Raw genomic sequence first — 23,455 nt, forward strand, 5'->3', positions numbered from 1 at the left:
ATTTCAAACCCTGACCACGGCGCCACCAGGTGTCGTATAAAAGAAACAGGTGTATATCGTTTAGATTATTTGTTAACACCTGAAAACTAAAAGAAGACGCAGACACATCCAAGATTATTTAGTTTTATTTTCAAAGAAAATGTATTAAATGAATCCAGTTGCGAACGCCTCAAAGAAAGTAAAAGGTAATAAACATACCACACTGTCATGTTTTATTCATCTTTACGGTGCGTTTAGCTACCACCAGAAGCGTGGGTTCACCTTCGGTTTCCGTCTTGACCCCAGTCTCTCATTTAGCTGCTTGCAATTTATTCATTTTACTGGAAAAATATATTTCTGCACAGTTGAGATCCAGTGTTTTATTCATGCAGCGAAGGACTGAAGATCCAGAGTCACTCAAATGAAAGATGTTTTCAGAAAACGTGAAGTTCATGAGCTGTATTGAACCGTGATATTACTGTGAAGCAACTGTTCCCTTTTATAACTTTTATGAAGCCCAAGAAGAAACTCTAATAGAAAAACCCATACTTTTTATATTGGTGGTGTTCCCCAGGGCTCCGTTCTAGGACACCAGTATTTTTTTTTTCTTTTCTCCACAGTGCGACCGTCCTCCCCCTCCCAGCGTCACAGTGTTCGCTGTGTTACAAAGTAAATGAAAAGCTTCATGCAAGGAACCGTTGAGGTTCTTAAAACATACCTTTTCTCCAAAAAAAAAAAAAAAAACATAAAATATTTTGACATTCATACTGTACGTCCTCGAGTTATTATTCCTGTGTAAATAGTTCTGACACACGGGCTTGTGTTTAGTTAGAGTTCAGCAAAAACGAGAATAATTCTTAGTTTGATTTGGGGTTTAAATTGTTATTATTACTGTGAGTCGCAGTAAAAACCAAATTCTCTATCATCTTTTATCTTTTACTGGCACTGGTTTCAACCTCATAAAACGTGATACGAGATGTCCAAGTATTTCTGATTCTAATCCTGTGTCGACAGGAGCAGACAGACAACAGGGGGTGGGATCTGTGCATATCCTGGGGGGGTTCAAACCCTCAAACCTTCTGGGTAAAGTTCTCAGGGAAAACACCTTTGGCTGAAATATCTTTCTTCTGCAACCAGTGAGACTCCTGCACGCCCAGGAGCCAGCCGTCGTCCTGCAGAGACACAAGCTTTTATTGTGAAAATCTGAAGATCTGCACATTTAACGCGTTTAAATTAAAATTAAATCAACACAACGTTGCGCTGACCTGCTCGTCTGGGTTGTCGAATGCCAAAACCAGCACCATGTCTCCGGTCTTCAGCTCCAGCTCATCGCCGTCAGTGGCGGCGTACTCGTGTATCGCCTTCACCTGCGAGACGACAACTTTTCAGCGACACCTGCTCTGTCGTGTGAAATAAATAAAAGCGGCACTGAGACACGGGCTCACCTTGTAGAGGAACCCGGGGGGGAGGTCGCCATCGGAGCCGTTGGTCACCGCACTCTGCATCAAACACAAAAAGGGCCCAGACGTGTTATTAAAGGAGGTGGAGTCTGTTTTAAAGTTTGAAGCCTCGTGGAAAAGAAGGAAAGATGAGGACAGACGGTTGTTGTTGTTGTTGTTGTTGTTGTTGTGTGGATCCTGGACATGTGTCCCTATCATCCAACTCTACCTGTCCTTCTTCATCATCACCATCTCCCCAGCTCCCACTCTGTACCACCTTGGCGCCGTCGTCGTCCCAGCTGGGCTCGGCGTAGCCTCCGTCGTCCTCCCAGCTCGGACTGGTGTAGCCCTGAGGAGTGTTGTAATCCCAGCCACCCTGGGCCTCCTCTGGGTACTGCTCCTCCTCGTACTGAGCTGAATGCTCTGTGTCGGCCTGTTCTCGCTACCAGGTCACGGGTTTATGGGAGGGCGAAGGGTTTTTACAAGCAAGAGAGGAAGGGAAGGTGTGTTTGGGTGCAGAAAGGCCAAAGGAAGGAGGCGGAGAGCTTATTCCAGAGTCCACGAGATAAAATGAGGAAGTGTAGCTTTCTAGAGAGCTCCAAAAGAACCTATTTAATCTCCTTGAGAGACTCGATGCTTACCCACGAGTCCCAAGATGGCGCCTTGTGTGAAGCAGTGGGAAACAAGACAACTATTGAGACTATTGTCATGACATTAACAGCAAAAAGACAACGAAGAAGGTGACAAAAGGAAACTGGCTAAAATGCACGAAGGTAAGGAGAGGCTGCACAAATCAACACAACGTCATGCACTTATTTCTTCACACACACACACACAGACTCTGTTTACATGCAGCACTTTATTTTTTTTATTTTATTTTTTTTTTGCTGCATGTAGACACAAGTCTTGACCCACCTTGGGAGCTGGGGAGGAAACTGGCTGTAACACCTCCACATCCCAGTCCAGCAGGTTCACCCCTGACCAGGGCTCACACTGCCTCACGCACACACAAACACACACATTCACACATGTTAGGCGGCTTTACGCTGCAGGAGGGGGGGGGGAGGTTTTTAAGATACTAATACTACAAGACTAATGCTGGCTTTGTGAGGTTTTGGTTCGCTCTGACCTGCGGTGGTGGTGTTGTTGTGGTGGTGGCGGTGGCGGAGTCTGTGTTAGTGTCGTCCTCTAGAGGGACGACCTCCTGCTGCTGCTGCTGCTGCTGCTGCTGCTGCTGTCTCAGGTCCGGGGACGGCGTTAGTCTGGGAGGGGGTCGGCTGGGAGGGGGACCGGGTTTCTGCACCACCTCCACCACCACCAGCACCAGCAGCAGCAGAGGTTTAAAAAAAAATCAAAAGCAGCCATGCACCCATGCACCAGAGGAGACGGAGACATGTTAGTGAATGAATCAGGACGAACTCAAAGGGACGTGTGGTGAGTTTTTGTTTTTTTTTACCTTTGGTGCTGAGCTGGCAGAGTCACTGTGGTTGGCTTCCTCACTGAAAAAAATAAATAAAATCAGGATGGATATAAGAATTAAATTATACAAGAGAGAAAAAGAAAAAATAAATACTGAAAATAAAGCAGTACTCCGCTTTGACCACACGAGGGCGACATCGCGTCAGGCAACAAACACACACAGGTTTAAAGGTTTAATCCAGACAAATCGATAAAGCACTTTATTATTATGGACAGTCAGCATCAGCATTTTGAAATAAAAACCTTATGCACATGCGACTTTATAAAGACTTTATCACTGTAAAGACATTATTGCAATAGAATTCACTATTTATATCACTATTTATATAATGTGGTCCCCGGCTCAGCTACACTGTCAGTATCATGTTGTTGTTGTGTGTTTATTAATAGGGTTTGTCCCATTTTTAAAAAATAAACAAATACATAAAAAACGATAAAAATAAAGTTTGGTGTGCTCTGATAGTAGGCCAGGTGGCTCTGGAGGTTTCAATTTATATTGTTATTTACGCCATATAAATAAAATTGAACTGAATTCAATTAAATAGTAGTTCTGCGCGGTATACTGGTTCATACCTAAATATGAATATCAAAATAAATGAAACCATAATTGTTTCTTCATTTCATCTTGGTAATTTATTTATTTTATTTATTTATTTTTATGTCTGAGCTGTAAATGTCCCCAGATTTCCACATTAGCAGTCAGTGCTAACACGGGGTCATGCTAACCTGTTTTACTACTAGTGTGGGATTATTCTACAATATTTACTCATCATCACAGTAAAATATTCCATCCTTAATCAAACTACTGCATTAATTCCTCTCAACCAGTAGAAAATGTTGTGAACATGTGATTATACATGAAAAAAATACCGTAATACACCGTGACACCATCAGAATTTTGAGACATATCGTGATTTTTTTCAGCTCTATCAGACTCAGATTGTGTGGAAGCTTTTACTTTGCTATTCTATACGACCCTAAGAAGATAATTGCAGCTCAAAAATGCAAATTAATACGTGAAACAGCTGAGAGCGGTTAGTCCAGTCATGATGCTTCCATCATGCACACGGGCTGCAGACGTTACCTCTTAGCACGGTCTCCTGGTTTGGAGGCGGCCGTGGGGTCTTTTCTACAGCAGAAGGCGCCACGTGGGACTTTATTATTATTATTGTTGTTGTCATTATTACCTGTTGCTAAAATGTGAAGCGCTGTGACGCTGAACTTACTTGAGCTCCCGCTGCTCTTCCAGTTTGGTCATGATGTCGTTCAGGTTTTGGCTGAGCTGTGGAGGAGGAGGAGGAGGAGGAGGAGGAGGAGGTGGTGAGCAGAGAGATGGAGGATCCACAGCTGTATTGATCATCAGTTTGACTCACCTTGCTCATTTCTTTGTGGAACTTCTCCTGATGACCTGCCAGGCTCTGGAATGTGTTAACATAGACGCCAACACGACTACACACACACACAAACACACGTCTTTAAATGATTCATCTGAAGAAGAAGAAGAAGAAGAAGAAGAAGAAGAAGAAGAAGAAGAAGATGAAGAAGAAGAAGAAGAGATCTGACCTGTCCCACAGTCCTGGAAGCTCGTCTTGCAACTCCACGTTCAGCTCCTCGAAGATCTTCTGAGCTCGGCCCAGCTCCTCCTCCGCCTGCAGCGCACGACCAGCGTCACGCGTGTGTTTGGGTTTGACCACAAAACGTTCAGGTTGGACAGTTCACAGCAAAGCAGCATGCACAGAAAAATCACCCAGGGTTTAATACGTCAGGTAAATAACGAGCTACACGTTGCTCCTGCTGCTACTTTACAGAAAATGAACTCCTGACTCTTTGTCATTTTGTTCGTTTTCCGGGTTAAACCCGTTAGCATAGTTAGCGCCTGAGAGGCTCTGGTGCAGCTCTGCATGAATCCTTTTCTAAAGCATCCAGGTTAACATATAAAATAACCTTTACATAAAGTAAAAACCGATTTTAACATCTATATCTGTCCCTTCGTCCCCTGCACAAATAATGCAAAGTCTCTCAGGTTTAAGAGGACTTCTGCTTTTCTACTAAAGGGAGGGGGGGGGAGGACCTGGGCTACGGTTCTCATGGGTGAGGAGGAGGAAGGTGGAGGAACCAGAGCTTCACCTGGTTGTAGGAGAGGTTAGTCTGAGCCACCTGGTGGGCTGATATCAAACCCTGAGCCCAGCTGGGAGCCGCCATCTCCAACAGGGCTGCTGGCTAACCACACACACCATGCGAGAGAGAGAAAAAGCAAACAAGAACAATTCAAGACGAATGCAAACATCTTAATTAGCAATTAGTAATCAGGAGCAAACACTTGGAATGAGTTCAACAGAGATTCATTAGCTGCTAATTAAAGTGAAACAGTTTGGACGGTTTGACTTAAGGTGGGACGACAAAAAACACAAACACCTGCTTTATTCTCTGCATGGTTCTGGAGATAAATAAGATGGAAATAATAAATAAAAAATATTTTTTATAAAATTCAGAAATAAATAAAATGCTTCATTCTAAAAAAAAATTTTAACTCTGAAATAACTAAAATATTAATTTAAAAAAAAATAAAATTTAAACTAGTTTAATTTTAAAATAAATAAAATGTCTAACTGTGAAATAAATAAAATGTTAATTCTTAAATAAATAAATTTAATTTTTAAAATAAATACAATGTTTAACTCTGAATAAAAATAAAAATAAATAAAAATAAAAAATATTCTAAAATAAATAAAATGTTTAACTTTAAAATAAATAAAATAATTAAATATTTCTGAAATAAATACATTTTTTATTCTAACATGATTAAAATGTTTAACTCTAAAATAAGTAAAATGTTTAACTCTGAAATAAATAAGTTTAATTAAAAAATAAATAAAAGTTTAATTTTAAAATAAAGACAAATTTAACTCTGAATGAAATAAAAATGTAATTTAAAAATTAAATAAAAATAAATTTTTAAAATTTTAAATTTAACTCTGAAATAAATAAAAGTTTAACCAACAATTGGAAATAATAAATTGATATTTTAAGAACAATTTAAGATTAAAACTGTGACATAACATTTTCATTTGTTTTTATAAATAAAATAAAATAAAATAAAATAAAATAAAATATTCACATATGGGTGAGAAGCTGTCGCACCTCAAAACACCTTAAGTCAAAATCTCTGAACTATTCCATTAAACTCATGCTCGAACGCACACAAACACACACAAACTCACTCAAACACACTCAAACAGAGGTGGTTACCTTGGCGATCTTGGCCTCGTCCTTCTTCTTTCCTTTCTGTAAGGAGGCGAAGTGATGCCGGGCGCTGTCAAAGTCCACCATCTTCCTGTCCCGCTTCGCTATACGAGCCTGAGGGAGACTCAACCTTCAGAATAAATCTAAACAGAATAAATTCTCCTTCTGCCAGCGAAACACACTCACCTTGATGTCAGGGAACTGAGTCAGGTACGTGTCCATGGTGACCAGAGATTTGTCGGTGATGTTCTGGTGGTAGTCCAACCACAGAGTGTCTGTGTCCTGAAACACAACCACAAACAGCTTTAGCTGGTTCACTACAACAGCTCTTTGTTTAAATCAGAGCTCCTGAACTCAGATTTAAACTCTGCTCTGGAAGCTTCCTGCATTTTACCTCCAAGTTATTGTCCATCTCCTTCTCTATCATCTCCTTCATCGCGGAAACAAGACGCATGCAAAGGTTAAAGGGTGGAAAGAGAAGGAAAGAATGAGCCGAAAAGCCTCACATGCAAGTCAAGACTTTTCCAGACGCACGCGGAGACGAAGCCGCGTCACGAGACGGATTCTGACTACAAGTGGAAACGCTAGCGTGCAGGATCAGTGCACCGTCCGTTTTTTCTCGTTTTCTCACCTCCACCAGCGAGTCCATCTCCTCTTTACCGAACCACTCGGGGTCGTACATGTCGGCCAGACAGTCCTGCAGCCGCCGCGACGCGTCGTGCATCGCTGCAACACAAGCACACAATAACACACGGGTCCTGTCTGCACAGAGACGCTTCTCCAGGGACTTATTTACGTATCGTTTTGTGCATGGGCTCTTACTTTTCACAGCTGTCAGGTAGGCTTTCAGGTCTTTCTGCAGTTTGGTGCCTTCTGCCTGAAACACAGTGACGTCACAACAAGGTGAGACACAACACGGCTGCAAGGATTTCGATTTTTAAAAAATGCTTCTTCCGTGTTCTGACCATCTGCTTGTTGAAGTTGGCCACCATCTCCTCGAAGGCGACGTCTCGGGTCTCGTCCGCTTTGCCGAGCTTCTGCAGCACCTGTAGGGAGGGAGGGAGGGAGGAGGGGGGAGGAATGAGTCCGGCTACGTCCACACATCAGAATCACATCTATAACCGGAGGCATGCTTCTGTCTATTTCCAGGACGCCATGTGTCTCCGCTCTGCGTCTGCAGATGTTTCGTCAGATCGAGGGGACTAAAAAAAGACAAAAGGAAACAGCTGCAGAGGGAGGTCACATGGATCCAAACACGCCCGGATAGAGGTGACATAACCCAAGAGACGCACAAAATAACCTCTGACCACAGAGACGACGGCTACGAGCAAAGAGCTGCAGAGCATCAGTGGTTTGAGTCTGAGCGGACGACGCATGAGGCAAAACTGTGACTGAGTCATGAATGAGAGCAGCAAACTTCACTGTCCATTTAAAACGTTACTGTTTTTTATTCACTCCTCACTCTGAGTCAGTGACTCATGTTCACTACATGTTCTCGTGCAGATTTCTTTATATATTTATTGGACTCTGGACTCAACATGTCTAATATTTTCCTGTGCACGTGCACATTCAATGTTACTATAGAGCAACAATAGGAGAAAATGTATTTAAGTGGCATTTTTTAAGAAGCGTATGATGAAAACACACCAGAATAAAGTAGAAAATAATGCACTGAATAAAAAGTCAACATGTTTACTTATGCTTTTTACTATATTTATGTATTTTTATTAATTTATTTTTAATTTATTTATATTTATTCGTTTTTAATATTTGTACTTATATATTCATTTATTACCTTTATTTATTTATTTGTTTTTATTTTTAGATATTTTTAAATTTATTTTTATATACTTTTATTGCCATATTTATGAATTTATTTATTTTTTACATTTATTTTATTGATTAGCTTTTTTATTTTTCATATTTTATTTGGTTATTTATTTTTGTGTATTATTTTTTGTTTTTTATATTTTTATTTATTCATATTTTTATTTACGTGTTTATTTATAATCTTTATTTATTGTAAATTTATTTTTATTTATTCATTATTTTTTTAATATTTTCATTTATATATTTATTTATTATCTTTGTCTGTATTTATTTATTTTACATTTTTTGTAGAATGTATATTGAGTTGGTGTAAAAATATGCAAAAATAAATAATAAAAAAATAAATACTCCCAGACTGTCTAAGAAACACCAGAAAGCTGCAGAAATAATGAACAAAAAATTCCAAGATGTTACTGTTCTGGCTTCATCTGAGCACAGAGTGAAAAGTAAAGTTATAATTCAGATTTATCAAAGCTCAAGAACAACATCAGATAAAATCTTAATGCAGCGCTGATCATGATGCATAATTATTTTTTGCATTATTTCACTGATTTCACAGTTTATTTGCTTAAAATTTAAATTATAAACACTAATTTCTAATTTTAGCCTTTTCAGACTCCGTCCTGTTTTGCACCATTTCTTCGTCCTTAGTGAACAAGTAAAACAGTTTGTCAGTCGATCGGGCTCAGCAGTTAATCTGATCAGATGACGGACGGCGAGCGGCGTCTGAAGCACCTGCCGCCTTAATCCTGGAAACACACACACAACCAGCAGACGGGGACTTCCCCGCTGCAGCCCACTCCCACAGTGGGGCCAGAATACCTCGTAGTCATTCACCCGCCGGAGGCCGGTGTTCAGTTTCAAGCCCCCAAAAATATCCTCCGAGCCCACGCGGGCAGTTTGAGGGGTATTAAGAGGGACTAGAGAGAAGGAGGGGGTAAATATATCTGCCCCCCCCCACTCAGCAGTGATGCATGCTGGGAGAGAGGGACAGGTGTCCGAGGCAAACAGGGCGACGTGGAAATGTGAGAGGAATCAAATCCTAGAGAGTCATTTTAGATTTTAGATTCACGCTCGGCTTCTTTTCAGACGCTGGACGTGTTTTATCATTTAAATCTGAATTAAATTAAATTGATGCCTCATCATCAGCGCTGCATTAACATTTTATTTGACATATTTCTTGAGCTTTGATAAATCTGAATTATTACTTTATAATCTCCCTCTGCGCTCAGATGAAGCCAGAACAGAAAGATTTTTATAATTTATTTATTTTTATTAATTATTTCTGCAGCTTTCTGGTGTTTTTTAAATAATCTGTGAGGAGATGTGTACTTTTTCTTTTATAATAATTATTATTTTTTTTTGCATATTTTCACAAAAAGCCAAAATAAACACTGCAACATTCACAATAAATAAAAAATATAAACAAATGAATACGTAATTGAGTAAAAATCTAAACAAATATAATAAATAATAATAAATAAATATATAAATAAAAATCTAAATAAATATAATAAATAAATTTGTAAATAAAAATCTAAATAAATATAATATATAATATATAATATAATAAATAAATATGTAAATAAAAATCTAAATAAATATAATAAATAAATATATAAATAAATATAATATATAAATATATAGATACAAATCTAAATAAATATAATAAATAATAATAAATAAAATATAAATACAAATCTAAATAAATATAATATATAAATAAAATCTAAATAAATATAATATATAAATAAAAATCTAAATAAATAAAATAAATAAATATTATGTGATAGGAATTAAATAAATCTATAAACAAATAAAGAATAATAAATACATATGTATATATATTTTCTATGAACAGCTTCTGTCTCCCCTGTGCTTATATTAAAAGCATGAATGGCCGTGCAGGTTCATTCATATCAGGTGGATCTGTAGGAAGGAGGTCAGGTGACCCTTGGGTCGGGGTCCGGGTCTCCAGCTGCTCCTCTAACGGAGGACACCACCTCTTCCGGATTCCTTTTGAGAGGAATTTTTACCCAGCATGCTCTGCGGCGTCACTATTTACTTATTTATTGAACATTAACGAACATTATAAATGAGGAAAATTGAAGCTAATTCCTGCTCTGCTGGTTTTTGCTCATTGAAAGGAATTATAATAGAAGAAAATGTATAAAAATATCCGGAGAGGAACTAAATATGGACTTAGCAATAAATACACAAACAATTTTAGTGCACTTACATAACCTGCACGTAGCCCTGCTGCTAACTGAGACCAGAGGAGGAGGAACCAGAGCTAAAAATACTGAGGAGGCGTTCCTGAAAGGTGCTGCAGGTAAAGAGGAAGGGTGTGGAGGTACAGGAGGAGGTGAGGAGGAGGTGAGGAGGAGGTGCAGGGCAGCGTGCCAGCAGACAGACAGACAGACAGCTGAAGCCTCCAGCTCCCCCCACAGGGAAGATGATACTCTGACCTTCCTCTTTATTTCTCTGCAGCTACAAAGATACAAAGAGCTGCTCACACTGAACTCAGATCCATCCTGGTTGAGCTTAAATGTCCACGATCAGATGCTTCCAACAACAAAACCCTGCACAGGTATCATTACTTTCAAGACTCTGATCCTGAGCTGAATCTGTTCTGCTAAATTCTGTGACTCCTGCAGGAAATGCATGGATCCCACTGAAGCTATTGGACATAAAAGTCCATTCAAAATGTCCCAAACGTCCCCAAACGGTCCAATATGAAGTGGACCAAACGTACGTGTCTTTCTGTTTTAGCTCAACACAGATATCTGAACTAGTGACCTCAGCTGACTTCTCTGCTAACGCTAACATGCTAACTCTAAGCTAAACAAGGTAAACATCACACCTGAATAGCATTAGCATGTTAGCATGTTAATATTCTTCCTTCCAAGTGTAGAGGAGTATTCATGTTTGTTTTTATTCAGTTTTCTTTTCTATCTCATTTGCTTCTAATGCTAACATGCTAACACCAAGCTAAAGGACGAGGTAAACATCACACCTGAGTAGCATTAGCATGCTAGCATGCTAATATACTTCCATCCATGTGTAGAGAAATATTCAGGAATATTTTAGCCAGATTTTCCAGCTGAGGCGAGTTTTCTTTTCCATTTCCTATGCTTCTAATGCTAACATGCTAACACAAAGGTAAAGAACAAGCTAAACATCACACTTTAATAGCATTAGCATGTTAGCATGTTCATGAACTTCCATCCAAGAGTAGAGGAATATTCATTTATTTGTCTTTTTTCAGATTTTCCTTTCTGTTTCCTATGCTTCTAATGCTAACATGCTAACACAAAGCTAAAGGGCGAGGTAAACATCACACCATATTAGCATTAGCATGTCACCATGTTAACATACTTCCATCCAAGTGTAGAGGAATATTAATTTATTTGCTTTTATTTAGAGTTTTTGATTTTATTACCTGTTTCTAATGCTAACATGCTAGCATTAAGCTAAAGGACGAGGTAAACATCACACCTTAATAGCATTAGCATTTTAGCATGTTAATACACTTCACTACACTGATACACTTCTATCCAAGTGTAGAGGAATATACATTTATTGGTTTTTATTCAGATTTTCTTTTGTACTTCCTGTGATTCTCATGCTAACGTTAGCACTAGCCCAGAGCAAAAGCTAGAAACGTCCCAGGAAAAAGAAATGATTCTAAACAACAGCAGTCATCGGTCCTGACTTAATGAGACACTGAAAACAAAGAGTCCAGTCTTTTCTTTTGCAGGATTCTACTTTGCACATCTTTCCATTCGTCTTTTTAAATAGAATAAAATAAAATAAAAATAAGATTCTCTCTAAGAGCAGCTTTTTGCAGCAGCTGAGAACAATGAGGTTTAAACGTGAAGTCTTTTCCTCTGACTGACAGCACTCCTGGTGGCACCGAGGTGATTAGAGCGTAAAACCTCACAGGGCTTAGGCAACAAGTGTGATTAGGACAGACAATAATAACCCAGAGCCGAACACAGACTCTTGATCAGGTTTCATTTGGCCACTTTCAGGGAAAATGTTTGAGAAATTCGCCTCGATGGAAAAGAAAGTTTAATTGTTACGAATCAGACTGAGGGAGGAAAGATTCTTCCTTTAATGTCACCATTTATTTCAAATATTACAGCAATTTAGGGCGTTTCCCCTGGATTTTACCCTAAAGCCTCTAAACCTGCAGCAGATTCCTCCATATGCAACGAGATCTTTGGGTTTTCACTTCAGTTAAAGCATTTAGAGCAAAGTCTGTTCAAATAATATGATATTAGTCTTAAAGGAAGCTTAATTTAAAGGATTTGGAGTCATATTATTGATTGTTTACTGTTGCTGGCAATGAATTGACCCATGAGAGAGAAATAAATGAGCGATGAGGGAAAAACACCACCCTTAATGTGCAACAAACTCCCTTAATTCAAGGAAAACCACTAAAAATACTACATTTATGAATTAAAATCCATCAGTTAAAGTCATTTAAGGTAAAGTCTGGTGCAGGAACAGTGGACTTTCCTCCACATTCTATTGAAATTGAATTAAATTCGGGTCGGCTGCTTTGAAACGAGGGGAAAGGTTCATTCAAACTTTTTTTTTTTCCCCAGTGTGGCCTGTCTCAGCTCCGGATCCAACTGCTGGTATTTGGAGTCGAGGGATCCAGTTTCACAGCAGGACACTGTGTCCCGGTGCCATGGCTCAATGAAAAGCTGACCACTCTTACCTTCTCCTGAGCTCTGGTCAGTCTCTTCTGGACGTTGATGGCCAGTTTCCCGGCGGTGACCCCTTTCCCTATCTCGGCCATGGATGGAGGTTCGTCAGGACCAGGCAGAGGGGAAAGAAATGTCTCCTCTGGACACCGACGGCGCGTAAAACCTCTCGTGTCGCTGCGCGTAACTCTAATCCCGGTGACAGCTTCTTAAAGGTGCAATGCGAAATTTAATCCCGTTCGTTTGTGAGTAAAAACAAGAGAAAGAAAGAAAAGGCAGAGAGAGTTTGATGAACGGAGCTGGAGGACACGTTCACACTGCGCCCTGGTCTCGGCTCTTTCTGTTAACTGATGGAGACTTGAGCTCGATATGGGGACATATTAGGTTTCCTCCTCAGTCATCCTCTTAAAGGCGCAGCAGGTTGTTATTATTAGCTGACAACTGTTGCATGCATGCCACTGGTGTGTTGCCGTCTTTACTCACGGCCTTATTTATGCACACCGAGTGGTTTCCTGTCAGATGTGAACCTAAATCAGTCCCGGTCCCCCAGAGAGACGCAGCAGGTGTCAGGAAAGGTGAATCATCCGCACCTTGATTGACCACAAATAAATAAATAAACAAACAAATAAATAAACAGCGCCCTCTGACATTTACCTGTTTGTTTGTTTGTTTGTTTGAAGACAATTTTGTGTTTTTGCGCCTTTTACGCATGTCCGTGTTCCACTTGCGCCCCCCTGTGGACACAGAGATGAAGCAGCACACAGCTCATTTCCATATAATTTAATTTCAAAAATAAATCTTTTTTTTTCTTAACATCTCTTCACCCAAAATAGGAACTCCATATATCCACGTACATTGTTGGATTTTCTGTAAACAAAACGATACTTAAATAGGTTCTACTGGTTCTCCTACAGTCTCTGTATTAAAGCAGGTACATTTCTTTTCTTTGTGCACAAACAACACAGCAGCTTCACTATGAAACTAAATCCCTTAAAACTCAGTTAACGATGGACTGGAACCTTAGGGGAGGATTAATGAATGAATGAATGAATGTTTGGTTCATGTTCAGGTGTCCCATAAATAATAATAATAATAATAATAATAATAATAATAATAATAATGAACTAAACTCTAACCATAAACACAAAGGTCATTTCTTCATTTAGGCCTTTAAAGTGCTTTAAAGTTTTATTCCACATCAGAGGAAACTGTTGATGTTAGAATAAAAACATGTCAGACCCTGAACATTAAACCAAACTTAAATTCTAATAAAATGAGTTTAGTTTGAACTGAGGTCATTTTAAGGGTTTTTTTGTTTCATAGTGTTTTCAGGACACAAATGTTCCTCTGACTCATTTATTTCGACGTCTCTTTGTTATTTTGGGGGAACTCGTCCGTCTCGTCACAGTTTGTTCTCGTCCCGTCCTCAGCAGGAGGTCCATCCTGGTCCTGGTCCCGGTCCTGGTCCCGGTCCTGGTCCCGGCTCGAACAGGTTTTTGAGGTTTCAGGTTCTTGTTTTTTTGTTCGTTTTTTATTTTCCTCCTTCACCTGTTGTCTGGAGCTACTCCCAGCGGGTGGAGGCGTCCTGAGTCCAGCAGCCTCCTCCCCAGCCAGTGTAAAAGCTGCGAGTACCAGTGGACCCCGTCACCGTGGCCCCCCGTGGTCCCGGTCCAGCTGTGCATCAGCCTCAAGGGGGCGAAGGCCCAGTGGGCCAGGGAGTGCTGGTCCACCACGGCGTAGCAGGACGCCACCACCCCGTCCACCACCACCGTCCCCTCCCTGGTGAGAGGAGCAAACGCCCCCCAGCCCTCCCTCATACTGACCCGGCTGATCCGGGACAGACGCCCCTCTTCCCCCTCCGACACCAGCACACACTGTCCCGGGTGGGCGTCGCTGGCGTACACAGTCCGGAGGGCGGCGTGGGCCGGCTCCGCCCCCTCTGAGCAGTTCCCTTCAGACACAAATATGAGGTGGGCGGCGGTGAGCGAGATCTGGGCCCCGGATTCTGTCTGCAGGGCGTAGAAGAGCCTCCGGGTCCCCGGGTCCCGGTCCAGGAAGGTCAGGACTTGGCTGTAGACCAGCGCCCCCCGGCCGTCGCTGCCGGACGAGACCAGGACCCGATCCCCGGGGCGCAGGTCGCTGATGGAGGTCTGAGCGCCGCCCTCCAGCGTCACCAAGGCGTCGCCAGGGAAACAGCCTCCAGACTTAGCTGCCACTGAGTGGTCTGAGGACGGAGACGAGCAGAGACAGGATTCAGACCCGGACCGAACTTTAACCACGACGACGCTGAGATTCGTCATTCCTCACATTTCTTTCTAGTGGAGGAACGAGCCTCCAAACCAAACACACAATAAATCTTTAGCAACTCCCTGTAGCTCAATATTGACTCTTCTGTTTCCTACGCTGCACATAAAAGAACAATAAGTCCGATAAAAGCTCGTGTGTGTCCACTCACAATGAGTCCGGGGACTTGAAAGTGACACCCGAGGACCGGCTGAAATCTATCAGGGGATAAATATTTGGGGAAGGTAGGAAAGCCAAGGCCAGGTGATAAGATAAGTGACCTGGAGGAGGAGGGAGGCTCAGAGCGGGAAGTCCAGGCGGCGGGTTAATCATCGGACAGAAATATGATCCACATTTAAGACACGGACGTGACTCCAGAGAACCAGGAAATGACCTGAAGGTTTGTTTGTGGGTTTATTTTTTTGAAAAAAATGAATAACATAACTGCTGGACAACATGGCCGCCTGTAACCAATCACCACACGGCATTTTTACAGAAAGATTCTTCTAAATATTATATATACAACCGAGTAAAATGAAACTTATTCTCATGAATAAATATATTGTGGTAACACTGTTGACTTTATATTAAATGACTAATAAAGAGGAGGTCGTGTGACCTGGATTTAAAACACTTCCTGGAAAAGTGTTTGTTTGATACGAAGCCAAAAAAGAACTTAACACAAATAAATCAAAACTACTTTAAATTAAGCTCATTTTATTAGAGTTTAGCCAATTAGAAGTCGGTTGTTATTTATTTAGTGATATCTAGTCATTCTGTTTTTATTAATAAGTGATTGTTTCCATAATGAATGATTAAGGATTTTTGCAAAGAACATAAAAAACTCAATTATATATTGACCCAATAAACTCTTTTTCCTACTTTTTTAATGCAAAGAACTACAATTAGCTGACCTATGACCTTCATAATCATCTTCCTGGACCCTTGAGTTAAAATGTTAAATTGTCTCCTCTAAGAGCAGCTTCTTCTCTCGGGATAAATTTTGAGAAAATACAGAAGAAAAAAAAAAAAAAAAAAGGAAAGGAGTAATCAAATAGTCAAAAACATGAAAAAAATACCAACTTGATTGGTTGCCCCTCTGATCAAGTCAAGGACTGGGCCCTCGCAACCCGATCTGGGAGGGAAGAGGAGAAACAGGCAGGAAAAGAGACGAAGAAGTGGGAAAAAGAGGGAAAGAAAAGGGAAAATCTCAGTTACCACTCAGTGTAAAATGTGTTTGGGTGTTTTATTTTAACACCGCGGTGCCACTTTCAGCACATGTCTGTGTGTGCGGATGCTACCTCTCATGCTAACTGCTAATGCAAACACAGGCAGCGATGTGAGCTATGTGGAACCACGATGAGGAATGTGTTCACGAAAAACAAAAAGTCTCAGCAGCTGATTTGATGCCACAAGAGAAAAGAGCGACTCTGTCTGGACCCCGTGTATGTTTTAGTCATTGGATTTTCCGTCCAGAAAAGGATATTAAAAAAACGAATTTTTGATTTTCATTTAACTTAAAATTTAAATTCAAGGCATTTTCTTTATTAGGATAAACAAAAAAATGGGTCTATTTTCATTTTCTGCTTCAAAAAGCAAAAAATAAAATCGTTAGAAACACAAAATCGCCCGTTTTTTTTCATATTTTTGTAACCGGAAGTTGTCGTTTTCAAAGTAAGAGCACGGTGCTGTGTAACAGAAGTTGATGGACATGGATCAAGAATAATAGAAACAATAAAAGAGCCTAAGTGAAGAGAACATGACTGGAGAAAAACTAAGCCGCATATTTCAGGTAAAAACTAAAAATAACTCCATATAATCAGGGAATAGTAGCTACTAGCTAACATTACTCTGATTTGTTTGGCCATGTCAAAAATCACGTCAGGTTCCAATGACATTTTAGCCTGGGCTAGCTTAGCGAAACCACACATACAAGTCATATATTTGAGCAGAAACACAGCACCGTCCCCATACATGCTCTTACTTTGAAAACAGCAACTTCCGGTTGCAAAAATATTTGTAAAAAAAAGGCGCTTTTTTGTTTCTGTCGTCTGACGATTTTATTTTTTTATTTTTTGAAACAGAAAATGGAAATAAAACGGTTTAAAAGTTTATTTATCCGACCCCGATAAAGAAAAATACCTCGAATTTCAATTATAATTTTTGAATTTTTAATAAAATAACCGCTCTTTTTTTTTTTTTTAATTATTTTATTCTTAATGCATTTTTTTTTGAACGGAAAATCCAATAACCACAACATACACGGACCAACCAACGCTAACAGTCTTTTCAAGACCTGAAACCAATGTTTAGAATCAAACCCGCTTCTGTGTGAGAAAAGCGACAAAAGATGAATTTTAGCTGTGACGTCAACTATGAGGTGAGTGGCAGATGAGAAGAAGAAGAAGAAGAAGAAGAAGAAGAAGAGCTGAGAAGCAGAAGATATTACTGATGGAGGCAGAAGAGTGAAGTGAAGAGTTAGAAGAGAAGAGGCCATGAAAGCAGCTGCTGCTTAATTAATATTAACACACTACAGGTGAATTATTAACTAACTGATGTCACCATGAAACTTCTCCAGTTACATAAATACAATATATATATATATATATTTTTTTTTTGTGAGGACTTAAATATGAGCTAATTTGCATACGTTTCCAGAACAGAAACCTGAATAATGGCTGAAGTGAGGTTCAAAATTCAGTTAACGTATTAGATTTCCAGGTATTTACAGAGGGAATTTTCTCTTTTTATCACAAAATAAATCACAAAATACTGTCAACAGTCCAAATAAAAATCTATTTTCGCCATGTTTTCAGGAGTAAATGTTGTATAAATGAGGCTCTGAATGATATATGATAAATCCCCTCTGTAAATACCTGCAGGATGTTGTTGAAATGGAGATTTCTGGCTCATTTTAAAGTTTCACGTCGTAAAATCAAGGATATTTTTATTGGAAACCACCATGAACCAAAACCAGATCTACTCAAATCCTCCAGAACATCTCATATAATCACATCAACATATATAACATCAGATTCATTTACAGCTGAGTGAACTCAGATGAGTCCGACTTCTCTTCTCCTTCATTTGAGCCGTTATTTTCTTCTTATTTTTACGGTTTCTCCAGCAGGAAGCACTAAACCTCCCGTCACCACCTTCCAGCGGACGCCTCTCACCTGACTTGACGCTGCAGTGGATGTGGGCCTTGGACTCGTAGTAGACCCAGTCGAACCCGGCCTCCACCGCCAGCCTGGCCAGCATGGCGTACTTGTTCCGGTCCCGGTCCGAGGTGGTGATGTCCACCGCTCGGCCCTCGTAGTGCAGAGACTCCTCCGAGTGGTGGCCGTCCTCGTCCCAGCCCTCGGTGACACGCAGCCGGACCCCGGGCCACAGGTTCATCACGGAGATGGCCAGAGAGTTGAGCTTGTCTTTGCAGCGCTGCAGAGGAGGAGGAGGAGGAGGAGGAGGAGACACGTTGGTTTAGATTCAGAAATCTATCAGCTCTCATCTAGAACCAAACATCTGAAGGAGGAAAACAGATTTAACCACTGACTGACTCCTCTTTAGGACAAAGTAACCGAATAAACGTGTTGGAGCTCAGTCAGGGGCTTGGTCTCCTTTGACTCTGGCGTTTTGTAGAATCTCTCTAAGTGGTTTTATTGTTCTGGAGGAAAATGAGAAGACGTCGTTTGGGTGCGTTTTGATAAAATAAAGCCCCTCACAAAGACTCCTTCTAGCTGCATCCATGGACTTCACCAAACCCCCCCTCCTCCCCTTCTTGTCTGTGGCTCCTGGTTTCCCACAATGCACCTCTGCTGTCCCAGCTTGGCCCGGTGTTTGCTCTCTGTGGTGAGCTATGTTGGGGATGGATGGATGGATGGATGGATGGATGGAGGGGCGTGGGATGGGGTAGGGGGGGCTGTGAGGTTATAGGGTGGTTATAAGGTGGGGGGGTGGCGGGGGGGCGCCTGCTGCTGCTACTACGGGAACAAGAGGTTCTCAGCGGTGTCCCTCTAAACCTGGAGTCTGGTCTGGGCCGAGCAAACAGGAGGTGAGAGGGCCTATTGATGAACCCGTTCAACTCCCCCCGGCTCCGCGGAATAAAGGCTCCCAGTCACAGCATTGTTGGAGCGTCCTCTCACACACCTGGTCCGAGACTGAGGCCCGGACCAGGGCGGACCGGGGTCCGGACCGGGTCCGGACTTCCTCTAAAGGGAGCGTGTTCACGTCCAGGAGCCTGAACACATGGCTCAGATTCTAATTATTTTTGCATAAACTTTTTTGCTTTTTTTTTTTGTTATATTTTGTGTATTCTTGCACATTTTATATTGTTTTTCTCTATATTCTGAAGGAAGGGGGGTCTGTAAAGGTCTACCCTCGTCTCTCTGCCCCTGTAAAGTTCATAAAGTCAAACTGAGTGGCTCATAGGAGCAAACTAATCCAAAGTGAGTCTGGCTGCAGGGCGTCTGGTCATTTCCTCTCAAAGCGTCTCTCAGTGATGCTCGGTCTATTAAAGCTGCAAACTAGGATTAAACCCTATAAATGTCTTTTTCCATGCTGGCTGTGATAAGAATAGCTCGCGGGCTCGGTGGCCACAGATGCCTTTTCACGGCGTTCAGTGTGGATTTTAACGTCTTGTGTTTTCTCTGCGCGGTCAGCGCAACGAGCTGGACTTCATAAATCAGACGATAGATTTTGTTGGTTTTCCTTTCAAGGCATACACATCGACGGGGGTTTCTGTAGCGGCGGTTTTAGCACCAAACCGCTGGCTGCACAAACATTGGACGCACGGGCTGACAGCGCGCGCCTGTGCGCACCTTCGCGCTGCAAAAAGTGTCTGAGACGTGTCGCTAAACCTCAAGCGGAGCCTGAAAGTCCAGTTTCCCCGAAGAGAAGATGAAGGGGGCGCATCTCCAGACGCAGTGAAAGGATTTACGTTCTTACATTAAGGAGGATTTGCGCATTGTTGTTTTGATAAAACCAGTGAAAAGTGTTTTTTTCTTTTTTTTTTTTTTTTTTTTTTGCAGCCGCGTCTGTGCGGCTCAGGAAAGGCGAATAAAAAACTAAAGAGTCCGTATAATTACGGCTTCAGCACAAGTGAAAATGAGCTATTTCTGCACATGTGCGCTGCAAAAACAACCCAAAAAGTAACACGGAACAGTAAAAGACAAACAGGAGGCTGTCTCCTGCGGCTCGGAGCCCATAAATTGTGAGCAGGTCAGCGCTGCAAAAAATGTCCTGGACACAGAAGACGATTCACCTGAAGACTTTAGCTCATTAGCTGCACTGAAATGTGTGGAGCTGCTTTCTTGAAGAGTTGGAACATTGAAATAGTTTGGGATTTTATGAACTAATTGGAGGTTTTCAGCCGCTCGTGTCTTTCCGGACCCGCTCGGATTCTTCTTGCAGTGCGCGCAGCGAGGTGACAGCTCCAGACGGGAGTGTGCGCTTTCAATCCCCACGTGGGTCTGTGGACATAAACTGTGCAGCTCGGGAGGAAGCCCGCGGTCACAAGAGCCAGATATAAATACTTTATTCCTGGGGAAATTGGGAGTCAAATAAATTCCACCGGGGGCCACTTCAATGCCGGTGTCGTAAAGATTTCTGACAGTCCAAAAGGCGACTGTTAACTCTGGCCAGTGGGGCTAAAAACGGTAAACATCAGTACACACTTGACCCGGGCTCTAACCAAATACGACTTTTGGCTGTTTTTCCACCAAAAACATGATGTAAAACAGAGGACATAGTGTTTTAATTAAGAGCGACCGCTCTCCGTACATTTTTAGATGGGGTTGCCCTCTTTTACGCATGAGCTGCCCACAGTGAGTCTCTGAAAGTGGAGCAGAGGAGGAGATCTGATTCAGACCGGTCACCTCCACAACTCTGACTCCACTGTGTCAACAGGCCGCGGGGCTTTTTTTTATTTATTTATTATTATTACTGACTGGGGAATGAGTAGTTCAAGAAAAATCCACCTTAAAAACAAGTTTGAGAAGTAGATTTGGTTAAAAAGACATAAAAATGATTATATACACAGTTCACACGCGTCCTGGGACGTTTGAGTAATTATTCAGACGAGTTTAGTTTGGTTTGTCTGGATTGTTTTTCCTGACAAAAAGCCTCGAGTCAACAAGAACAGCGGAACAGATAACAGCGTTTAAAGAGCGGGCAAAGTGCACCGTGAGCCAGAGCAGCGGCCTCTGGTCCGGACGCAGCTCCGGTTACCTGTGTCATCATGCGGTCTGCACCTGTGTTCTCCTCATCCTTAAAGATGATGTCGGGGTTGTAGTTCGGGGTGAGCTCCTTGAAGCGCTCAGAGTTCCGAGTAATTTTCCCTTCGTATCTCCCGCTGGCCCCCAGCGTCTTCTCGGCCACGTTGGGGCTGAACTGCTTGTAGGCGAGGGGCGCTAGCTTCCGCGGCGAGCGCCTTTTGCCGTAACCTCTGCCCGGTCCGCAGCCCTCGCTGACAGGCGAGAGGAGGAAGGCGCACCCGGCGAGGCACGTCACCAGCGTCGGGAGCAGCATTCCGCCCGGGGCCGGTGTGTCACCCCCCGGCGGGAGGCCAAAACTTCACCGCTGTGTTTCTTTTAAAGTGTCCCCTCCCCACCCGCGCGTGGGTTCCTCCAGAATCTTAAAGCGGGGATAATAGAGCAGGACTCATCCCAGAGTCCCTGGAAGTCGCCATTCCCGGCGCGTAAAAGTGGCCAGTGCGCGGCTGGAGACGAGCTGGAGAGACTCGAACCTGTCCTCTGCGCTGCGGACACACTCCTGTCCCGAGTGCACGCGGAGGCAGGGGCATAAATAGGGAGGTGAGTTTATCTTGGCAGGCAGGTTCAAAGCGGTCCCTCTGTGTCGGAGCTGTGAGAAACGGGCTACAGACAGACACGGAGGCGCGGTGCGTAGGATGGCTGCTGATGTCTGTTGGGCACGGCGGTCAAAGGGTGTCCCCGCAGCGGTTTCTGCCTCTCGGCTTTGCTCTCAATGCGTCCCTGTGGCGCAGGGCTGTTGGCAGAAATGGAAATGGAAGAGATCCTACTACAGTACAGATGAGGTGCTGCGGGAGAAGAAGGAGACCGCGCCCTGCTGGACCTGCCCTCTGCACCGTCCTCTCCTCCCATGGAGGTGGCACAGGCCCCGCGGCCGCCTTCATCTGTTTATTGTCAGCTGGAGCTTGAGCCAAGAGGACAGACAAACAGCAGCCACGAGAGCGTCCTTTGGACCCGTGTCCTCAAGTCGGGACGCATGAGCAGGAGGATGTTAGACTGGCCTCACGAGTGACGTAATAAGGAGAGGAAGCAACAAACCTCAAGAAGCAGCTTTAAAGTTGATCAAACTTTAATAAAGTCACACACTGGGGGGGCTCATGGGGCCCGGCTGCAATGTTCACAGGAGCTCCAGCCTCTAAATTTAGTTCCAATCTGAGCTTCTGTCTGATCTTAAAGCTGCGTCCACACCAGGAGATGAACCACCTAAGGCCTCGGCTTTGTTTGCAGTTTACAGGTCAGAAATAACTCGAGCCAAAGAGGGAAGGACGGGTCCGCTCTCAGTCTGAGAGGTGAATCAAAGAGGAGCTTCTGCTCACGGCGCGTTGAGAAGGAAGACAGGTTCAAGATAACATCTATCTGATAATTCACAGCGCAGGTAACTGGACAGAGGAGGCGGCTGATCCTCAGCTGCTTCGTTGGACACGTCGGACACGGATGGACAATGTGCAGAGGGATCAGCTGTGGATGACGGAGCGGCTCACCGCGGTGAATTATGTCGGAGGCGAAAGGTCCAGTTTCACTAACATGACACCCAACACCCTCCTGCAGAGCCCCGCTGATCTCGCCACAACCAGCAGCACAACTCTGCCTCCACGTTCACTTTCTAGACAAAGGAAGAAGTTTCAGGACATTTTATCTGGGAACTTTTAAGTTCACGGTTTGATGGATGTTGGATGTTAAGCTGAGCTTGGGCTGTGCAGCCATTAGCTTGTAGCCGTTAGCTTCGATGTTCCATTTTCTACCTGGTCCAGGGCGAATTTCTTAAGTTTGGGCACAATAGCAGCTTTAGACAGAGGAATGAGGATTTGACACTCACAGACAAAGGATTTATGATCCTGTGGAGCTTATTCTTAACAATAAATATGATTTAAATGTAATTCTACTGGGAAATAAAACCGATAAACTCCTCTTCTGAACAGTTTCATCCGTTTCTTTCCACTAGAAAGTTAAGATTATGTGTTGAAAGCTTCTCATTCCCACTTTTAAATAACGATTGTCACACAGAAAGACTTGAAGACAAACAGCGACTTCTCAACTCAAACTTCAATAGCATTCCCAAGATGCTGCAACACCTTGAGTCAACATCTCACCGCGCTCTCAAGGAGACGAACACTTCAAACATCTGGACAAAGACCCAGTTTCTCCTGGTTCCAGATTAAAAAACAGAAAATAAATCTCCTTTTTCTTTCTATCCTCTTCAGATTCAACAGAAAATAACAAA

The 23,455-nt window shown here is 42.4% G+C and overlaps 2 protein-coding genes across 5 annotated transcripts; both read right to left on the bottom strand.

The window, feature by feature from the left end:
• Positions 1-109: 109 nt before the first annotated feature.
• bin1b (bridging integrator 1b) lies at positions 110-13,066 on the bottom strand. Of its 4 annotated transcripts, XM_047576255.1 has the most exons (18): positions 12,700-13,064; positions 7,106-7,186; positions 6,963-7,017; positions 6,772-6,866; positions 6,327-6,422; positions 6,147-6,254; positions 5,025-5,117; positions 4,461-4,546; positions 4,271-4,346; positions 4,124-4,179; positions 3,982-4,026; positions 2,875-2,917; positions 2,548-2,724; positions 2,060-2,080; positions 1,648-1,860; positions 1,425-1,478; positions 1,245-1,346; positions 110-1,151 (listed from the first exon to the last, which is right to left on the bottom strand). In XM_047576255.1, the coding sequence occupies exons 1-18, from the start codon at positions 12,778-12,780 to the stop codon at positions 1,050-1,052; spliced, it is 1,584 nt and encodes a 527-aa protein (XP_047432211.1). In that variant the 5' UTR covers positions 12,781-13,064; the 3' UTR covers positions 110-1,049. The 4 variants fall into 4 exon arrangements, with proteins under 4 accessions (XP_047432211.1, XP_047432212.1, XP_047432215.1 ...); XM_047576256.1 differs by lacking the exon at positions 3,982-4,026 and having other exon boundaries at positions 12,700-13,066; XM_047576259.1 differs by lacking the exon at positions 5,025-5,117 and having other exon boundaries at positions 12,700-13,058.
• Positions 13,067-13,450: 384 nt separating this feature from the next.
• On the bottom strand, positions 13,451-23,335 carry LOC125000666 (indian hedgehog B protein-like). The gene is made up of 3 exons (XM_047576276.1): positions 21,194-23,335; positions 18,145-18,406; positions 13,451-14,909 (listed from the first exon to the last, which is right to left on the bottom strand). The coding sequence occupies exons 1-3, from the start codon at positions 21,491-21,493 to the stop codon at positions 14,230-14,232; spliced, it is 1,242 nt and encodes a 413-aa protein (XP_047432232.1). The 5' UTR covers positions 21,494-23,335; the 3' UTR covers positions 13,451-14,229.
• Positions 23,336-23,455: the final 120 nt, after the last annotated feature.

This window comes from Mugil cephalus, chromosome 23, assembly GCF_022458985.1.
Source record: "Mugil cephalus isolate CIBA_MC_2020 chromosome 23, CIBA_Mcephalus_1.1, whole genome shotgun sequence".
Lineage (NCBI taxonomy): Eukaryota > Metazoa > Chordata > Actinopteri > Mugiliformes > Mugilidae > Mugil > Mugil cephalus.